The 8,543-nt window shown below is 42.9% G+C and overlaps 2 protein-coding genes across 2 annotated transcripts; one reads left to right on the forward strand and one right to left on the reverse strand.

Annotated features, from left to right (window-relative positions):
* The first annotated feature begins 255 nt into the window (after positions 1–255).
* Positions 256–7,460, forward strand: LOC133024342 (bifunctional protein GlmU-like). Its single transcript, XM_061091412.1, has 3 exons — positions 256–312; positions 6,492–6,683; positions 7,143–7,460. The coding sequence occupies exons 1-3, from the start codon at positions 310–312 to the stop codon at positions 7,401–7,403; spliced, it is 456 nt and encodes a 151-aa protein (XP_060947395.1). The 5' UTR covers positions 256–309; the 3' UTR covers positions 7,404–7,460.
* LOC133024273 (E3 ubiquitin/ISG15 ligase TRIM25-like) lies at positions 431–3,605 on the reverse strand (the record flags this gene model as incomplete). Its single annotated transcript, XM_061091315.1, has 2 exons — positions 431–434; positions 2,710–3,605. Coding segments are annotated over 2 exons (900 nt in total), but the record flags the coding sequence as incomplete, so codon positions are not given.
* Positions 7,461–8,543: the final 1,083 nt, after the last annotated feature.

Genomic DNA, 8,543 nt, shown 5'->3' on the forward strand with positions numbered 1-8,543 from the left:
GTTAATTCTGATGTATTTATTAACATTATCTATTTTAGTTGTTGTTGTTATTAAATCACAAAGAGAAATGCACCCATCACATGTTCAGTCACTAACATATCACATTAGAGTTTCAATTTGTATTATTTAAAAAAGACTCAAACATTAATATGGACACATCCAGTTGCAGAGCTGCACCGTCACCAGCAGGTGGCGATAGAAGACCAGGAATGAAGACAGTGAACCTACAGGAAGTCGCAGTCTGTACTGAGCACGCGCACATCCTGCTGCACGTGTGTCAGATCCAGTTCCCGACGAGCCTGGAGCAGAATGGTGAGCTCACACGGAACCGCTTTACTGTTTCTACTCTGGTACTGAAGTTAGAAGTATTCACCTGAACAATCTGAAGTTAGAAGAATTCACCTTAACAACAATCTGAAGTTAGAAGAATTCACCTGAACAACAATCTGAAGTTAGAATTATTCACCTTAACAATCTGAAGTTAGAAGAATTCACCTTAACAACAATCTGAAGTTAGAAGTATTCACCTTAACAATCTGAAGTTAGAAGAATTCACCTGAACAACAATCTGAAGTTAGAAGTATTCACCTGAACAACAATCTGAAGTTAGAAGAATTTACCTGAACAACAATCTGAAGTTAGAAGAATTCACCTGAACAACAATCTGAAGTTAGAATTATTCACCTGAACAACAATCTGAAGTTAGAAGAATTTACCTGAACAACAATCTGAAGTTAGAAGAATTCACCTGAACAACAATCTGAAGTTAGAAGTATTCACCTGAACAATCTGAAGTTAGAAGTATTCACCTGAACAATCTGAAGTTAGAAGAATTCACCTGAACAACAATCTGAAGTTAGAAGTTTTCACCTGAACAATCTGAAGTTAGAAGTATTCACCTGAACAATCTGAAGTTAGAAGTATTCACTTGAGCGTCTCCTACATGTTTCATTCAAAGACGTGTACATTAGCTGGAATGTAGCACAACAATAGAAGTGGAAGCAGTGTTCTCGGTCATTTAAACGTGAAAGTGCAATAACGTGATAAACAATCGTGATCTCAATATTGATCAAATTAATCGTGATTATGATTTTGGCCATAGACTCTTGCATGAACTCTACCAGAGAAACAGAAGTTCGTGTTTTTAATTTAATTTTTATGCCACGCCATGGTCACACCGTGTGATGAAATTAAATATGCCGAGGTAGTTTATATCTCCGTCTGGTTGGGATGACATTCCCAGAAGTTGAAGTTGATCTGATGAAGGCGTACGACAAGTTGTCAAAGTACAAATGTGGAAAATGGCCAAAATAGCCATTAAAGTCGAAATGGCGGGCTTCCTGTTTGGTCTAGCATATCTAGCCAAGAGACTTATTTGGTTGTTATGACAAGTCACATGTCCCTATAGATTTTTGTAGATGTAGGCCAATCGTAGTGCCAGGGCTGCCCTTTAGGGGGCACTCAGTTATTTTGCCACGCCCATTCCTTAAAACCATATGAATGTCTGCGGGGGGGGGGGGGGGGGGCGCTGTTAATACACAAATGAAGTTTGAGGGAGGTTGAACCATGAACACAATTTCGCCCTGAAAAAGCCCAAAATGGAAATGCAGGTCCTTCAAAATACAGTAGGGCCTCCCACCGCTCGGGTTCTTTCAAACACATTCATGTCAGTGTAATTATAGATTTCTGTCTTTACAAAATGAGAACTAAATATGTGTGATGATGGAAGGTCAGTGTTTGATTGACAGCTGATCTCTGTGCGGAGCAGAAACGTCACCACGACAAACTTTAATCAACAAACATGGAGACAAAAGAAGTTAAAGATTTACACACAGAATCTAAATCACTGCTTTTAATGACTCTTAATGAGTCTATTTGAGTTTACAGTACTCAGCTGTGTATCCAGCCCAATAAAGACTAACTCCAGCATAGAGAGGCTGAGTGAATGTGGTCTGGACACTGTGGAGGAGAGTCATGGTGTCAGAGACGCTGTAGAAGGACAGAACACCTGCACTGTGATCCAGGTACACTCCTACTCTGGAGGACACAGGACCTGACCCTCGAGTCTCAATGTTGTTGTAATAACTGTTTCCATTACAAACTAATGACCAAGATTTATCATTGTATCCAAATACACATTCACGTGAGTCTCCTGCTCTGCTGATATTCTTGTATGCGACTACTACAGCAACTCCTGCCCCCCCCACCTGCTCCTCCTCCTCCTCCTCCTCCTCCTCCTCCTCCTCCTCCACCTCCTCATCCTCCTCCTCTTCCTCCTCCTCCTCCTCCACCACCTCCTCCACCTCCACCTCCCAGTAACAACGTCCAGTCAGACTCTCTCTACTCAGGACCTGACACCAATCAGTGAATCTGTCTGGGTGATCAGAATAATACTGATCTTCACTCATATATGTTACTTTTCTGTTTCCCTCAGATAATAACAGATGTCTGTGTGCTGTGTTTGGATCCAGTGTGATTTCCTGTGAATATTTTAAGAAGTCAGCTCTGGTCTCTGGCTCTGGTTGTCGCAGTAAAACATCCACTTGAGACACAATCTGTAAAATCTCTGTCTCTGTCTCACTCAGAATGTCCTGTAGTCGACCTCTGGCCTGTGACACAGCTGCTGTCACGTCCTCAAAGTTCCTCAGAGGACGGAACCTGAAGCTGGATGAGTGTGTAGATCCACTGAGTGGTGACAGTGAGGGGTAGTTGTGTAGAAGCTGGTTGTGATCCTCTGTGTCTGAGAGCTGCTTCAGTTCATGGTCTTTCCTCTTCAGCTCAGTGATCTCCTGCTCCAGCCTCTCCTGAAGCTCTCTGACTCGACTCACTTCAGTTTCTTGCTGGGATCTGATCTGCTGCTCCACATCAGAGCTTCTTTTCTCCAGCAGACGGATCAGCTCAGTGAAGATCTCCTCACTGTCCTCCACTGCTTTATCAGCAGAGCCATTGATGGCCTCCTCCTCCGGTTGAAGCAGCTTCACGTCTTTCTCTGTGTCCTGGACTCTCTGCTGGATTGTTTGTCTCCTCAGCCCGAGCTCTCTCTGCCTCTCAGTTCTTTCTGCTGCAGCTGACACTGTGTCGTGGTCTTTATGTTCCTCCACAGAGCAGAGAGAACAGATACACTGCTGATCAGTGCGGCAGAACATCTTCATCACCTCGTCGTGACGTGAGCAGATGTTCTCCTGGAGCTTCTCCGAGGGCTCCACCAGCTTGTGCTTCTTAAATGGAGGTGACTGAAGATGAGGCTGGAGGTGTTTCTCACAATAAGAGGCCAAACAATTCAAACAGGACTTGAGAGCTTTCCGTTTTCTCCCAGTGCAGACATCACAGGCCACATCTTCAGGTCCAGCATAGCAGTGATCAGCAGGAGCAGCTTGGAGTCCATTGTTCTTCAGATACTCCACTAGAGCAGCTAACATGGTGCTTGTCTCCAGGACAGGCCTCGGTGTGAAGGTCTGTCTACACTGAGGACAGCTGTAGCTTCCTCTCTCCTCCTCTTTGTCCCAGTGGGTGTTAATACAGCTCTTACAGTAGCTGTGTCCACAGACAGTAGTCACCGGATCCTTCAGTAGATCCACACAGATCCAACAGGAGAATCTTTCTCTGTCCAGGTGATTTTCTTGTTTCTCCATTTCAGCTGCTGCCAGAGACTGTAGAACAGTTTCACTTCCTCTGAACAGAAACAGATCTCTGCTCCTTATTCTTAATTGAATTTTGTTTAAAAACGAGGCTTACCTCCTTTTGGCAGTAGGTGGTGCTATCGCTATCACTTTACTAGACTAATAGATCTATTCAAAACACTCTTTTCTCTCTTCAGATCGTATAAATCATTCATCTTTGCATCTAAGACATCAAAGGATTCTAACATCACTGACACTGTGACATTAAAGCAAACTGTCAACAAAGAACTATTTGCTTTATGAATCCTTTGAAGTGTTCTTTTATATATTCAGATCATTTGAGCTGTATATTGTGAAGCAGCCAAGAGCAGTTCATCAAAGTTTAAAACATGTCACTTCCTGTAGCCAGCAGGTGGCGCTGTACTGATGAGTCAATATTGATATGGATCTGATCAGGGCGGGACTGTGAATGTGTGAATGAGGTTTGAGGCTGAAAGAACAATGCACAGAGAAGTTATAATAAATCCCTTTTCTTGGGATAAATGTCACGCCACACCACGGTCACACCGTGTGATGAAATCATACCGAGGAAGTTTATACCTCCATCTTGTTGAGATGACATTCACAGAACATGAAGTTGATCTAATGAAAGCCCAAGGACAAGTTCATCAGACTTATTTGTTTGTCATGAAAAGACAAATGTCCCTATCGATTTTTGTAAAAGTCGGCCAATCTTAGTGCCGGGGCTTCACTTTAGGGGGCGCTAGTCAGTTATTTTGTCACGTCCATTCTTTAAAACCATATTAATATCTTCAGGGGGGGGGTGTCTGTTGTTACACAAATGAAGGGAGGGAGACTGAAGCATGAACACTGAAGTTACAGCAATTTTGTGTTTAAAGGCAAATTGATGAACTTTGACGCCACGCCACTAATATGCAGTTGACGAAAAGTCCCATTAATCTTATGCCATTATCAATGTCTTCAGACACTTTTGACACAGTTTGACATGGTTGCAGTCAGTGATGAGGAGTAGGGATGGGCATAATTAATCGACGATCGATTAATTGATCATTAAGAATTTCGTCGATGACATTATTTTGTCATCGACGAAATTCTGTTGCGTTCCCTGCCAACACTGCGAAGCTATAAGTCTCCATGAGCGCACGAGGAGTCCACTGCTCTTCTTCAAGTAGGAGTTCGGAATATCCGAGTTGCCTGAACGCAGTACAGTGAGGATGTTAGCAGCTGTAGGAAGCAGCCCGGAGTTATACTTTACAATCCCCGCTGAAAGAGCAGCAGCTAGCCGCTGAGAGCTAGCTGGATTTGACGGTTAAGGTAAGAGGTCGAGAACCGTCAAATCCAGCTAGCTCTCAGCGGCTAGCTGCTCTCTCAGCGGAGCTGAAGAGTAAAGCAGCGCATATTTTCAAGTGTAACCATTGAAAGTATCTTTAACTGTTTAACTGCCACAAGAGTTGTTCATCTTGTAATAAAGATTTCAATGAGGAAACACGCTGTGTTTTTTCTATTTTCACTGCATTTTAACAGCCTATAAATAGTGAATTTTAATATAAAAATATTAATGATTAATCGAAAATTCGTCATTTAATCTCCCGACGAACGATTGAGACAATTTAATCGAATGCCCATCCCTAATGAGGAGGAATACTTCCAAGTGTAAGATGTTCCAAAAACAACACACTTCCTGTTGCCACCAGGTGGCGCAGTGATTTTAATTCATAATTTCTGTGTGGATGTCATCAGGTCGGGACTCTTGTCTTGCATGTCTAGTTTGGACTCGATTGCACCATGTGTCTGAGATACAGAACATTGTGTTTTGATGGCGTGTAATCAAACTTTAACGCCACGCCACGATCACACCGTGTGATGAAAACTCAAAATTCGAGGTAGTTTATATCTCCATCTTGTTGTGATGACACTCATCTCCATATGAAGTTGATCTGATGTCCCACCACATGTGAATCCATCTGTAGAACAATCTGCAGTTTGTATGATGAGTAAAACACGTTAATTCTTTAATGTGCATTTTAATGATAATACTTTATATTTACCAGGTTACGTTCGAGTTGAGGAACATGTGATGAAGTTCTGTTACTGCGTGTTTTAGTAACATCCGTTCATCCTCCACCACACTTTGGATTTTAGATCTTTCATGATGAACTCTGTTGTTTGGGGAAATGTTCAAATACATTTCAAGAAACTAAATCACTCAAGAACTTTAAAATTATGAGATTTATTCATTATTATTAGTTTCACACAAAATGAAATGTAAAGTTGGCTCCTCCTCTCTGAATATTTTTCGAAAAGCTCTTTTTCTGTTCAAACTGCAGCGGATCAGCGTGAGTGTCACTAATCTCAGGTCACATGACTCCCCCCCCCCCCTGTAGGGTCAGAGGTCACGGCTGCTGTTTGGTTTAGCACAGTGATCCTGTTAAAGAGCTGAATGGACCACACACACACACACACACACACAGACACACACACACAGAACCAGTTGAATCTGTGCTTCTCCAGCTGATTGGACGACCTGAACCAACTATGGCCGGATTCAGATTTGAGAACTAAGTTGTACGATGTTTGTTCCGAGTCGTTAACGATTCCTGGACGTACGACTCTGGTGCTTCGATGACTCATTAAAACCGCGTCAATATTTAACTTCAAATCAGTGTCGGTCACTTAACAGATTCGTGGTAGATATTCACCCTCTTTCTTCTTTTTCTCTCATCTAATTTCATTTATGTTTTTTCATATTATTTATATTTCAGCAGTAAGAAATATTTTTTAAATTGTTGAGAAAACGTTAAATAGTTAAAAAATATAAAGACAAACAAACCATCTGTGTGTGTTTCCTAGAGTTCAGCGGGGGGGGGCTCGGCCCTGCGGGTCCACGCCGTGCGGCTCGGCCCGGGTCAGGAGCTGCTGGCGTCTCTGCAGGCGTTCGTGCAGGAGCGGCGACTGCGAGCGCCGTTCATCATCACCTGCGTGGGCAGCGTCACCACGGCAACGCTCCGGCTGGCCAACGCCACGGCGACAAACACAAATGAGGTTGTGAAGTCCAGGTTCAGTTGTTTCCCACCTTGTGTGTTTTCTGTGTAGTTTTTGTTCTGCATCTTTAAACATGTGTGGAAGTATAAACCTGCAACAGACGCCTGTAAAACTCATATTCATGATAATCCCTGAAAATATTATTACAGACTTGAGTGTTCAGAATATTGTTTCATCATTTAAACGTGAGAATATTGAGGGATTCCTGCTGTTCACTACAACCTGTGGATCATGTTCATTACATCGCTTCCCATGAAGTATTATTACACTCAATCCATTTTTGCATTATTCTGGTTTGTTCTGCTCTCATCGGATCCACGGCCGTATAAGTACATACTAGATTGTACTGTGTAACGTGTTGTGTACTTATTTCTCCTGTCTACTGACATGTTCACACCCTGGATCAGTGACAATAAGAACAAACCCAGTTGTGTTAGTGTGACTTGACTCCTCCCCCAGGTGATCCAACTGAGCGGTCGCTACGAGATCGTCTCCCTGGTCGGAACCGTGAACCCAGAGGCCCACCTGCACATCTGCCTGTCGGACGCGGAGGGCCGGACTGTGGGGGGGCACGTGCTGGGGGGTCTGCAGGTGTTCACCACGGCCGAGGTGGTGGTCGGGGAGGCGCTGGACCTGCAGTTCACCAGAGAGATGGACGAGCACACGGGTTTCCCCGAGCTCGTGGTGCAGCCGCGCTCAAGTGGAAGCAACGAGAGCTGAAGGAGGGAAACACAAGGCGATTCCTTCTGTGATTAATAATAAATAATAAATAAACAATCCGTGCCGTCCCACTCATCTGTAGCCTTGAAGCCCGGCTGCTCACTGACCATCATCTCACACGTCTGCATTCATAAACACAATGTTTGTGTGTGAGTTTTTAATCCCTATTGGACAAATTGTGAATTCTTAATATGGGCTATACAAATAAAACTTGATTGATTGAGGTAAAAGAAAATGTCACACTGCCCGAGTGCTTGTTTTTAATTAAAACAATTTTTTTAAGTATAATAAAGAAAAGCCAATTATTTTTCCTGAAAAAAAAAAAAATAATAACCAGGATTCCTTAAACCTGAAGGTACCAACTATAATGCATTTTGAAGCGTTGCATGAGTTTTGCCTTTTGCCTGAAAAAAATTAATAATGATGAATGTATAAGTCAAGACAGACAGATTAAACACAGGGGAGAAGATTAAAACACTTTAGGGAACTGAATACTCTCACTTTGCTAACACATCATGTAGCAGTAAAAGTGAATGGTCTTTAAAATGACCCTGTAATGTTGTCTTCATATCTTCTGCTGAGGGAATAGTTGATATTACACTGATGAGAAGCTACGGTTCATTAAACTCTAGTGTCTCCTGTTCTCTCGTTCAGTGTTGAAGCTGAAGATGAACGATTCTTGATGATGGCAACACATTCAATGGAACGTGGAGCATGAAGCCTCAGATTGAGACAACACAGCGAACAGGCTGCATCCACACGGGTCACGTTCAGCTTTAAATCCCTTCACACCTGCTTTACTTTACTTCACCACTTTGCTCCAGAGTTCAGAGGCTCGTGAAACGTCAACATGAACAGAAACTGACGTCGAAACACGACTTCGTCTCTTTACGTTTCTGTCGAGACTCGTTACTGTGGAAAACACGACATCGTCCTCAACTCCTGTCAGGCGTTGTTCATCCTTTGTATGAGAAGATGAGCCGAACTCGGTTTGTTCAATCAAGAATTTATTTAGGAAGCAATGAACAGGTTATGAATCAGCAAAGCAATGGGCTTCCAACACACCAGTCGTATCAGAGCGCTAACAACATCCAGCGCCTGTCTATTTTATAACAGTAGATCTTCGTTCCGACTCCTCGA

The sequence above is a fragment of the Limanda limanda genome, chromosome 18 (assembly GCF_963576545.1).
Source record: "Limanda limanda chromosome 18, fLimLim1.1, whole genome shotgun sequence".
In the NCBI taxonomy this organism is placed as follows: Eukaryota; Metazoa; Chordata; class Actinopteri; order Pleuronectiformes; family Pleuronectidae; genus Limanda; species Limanda limanda.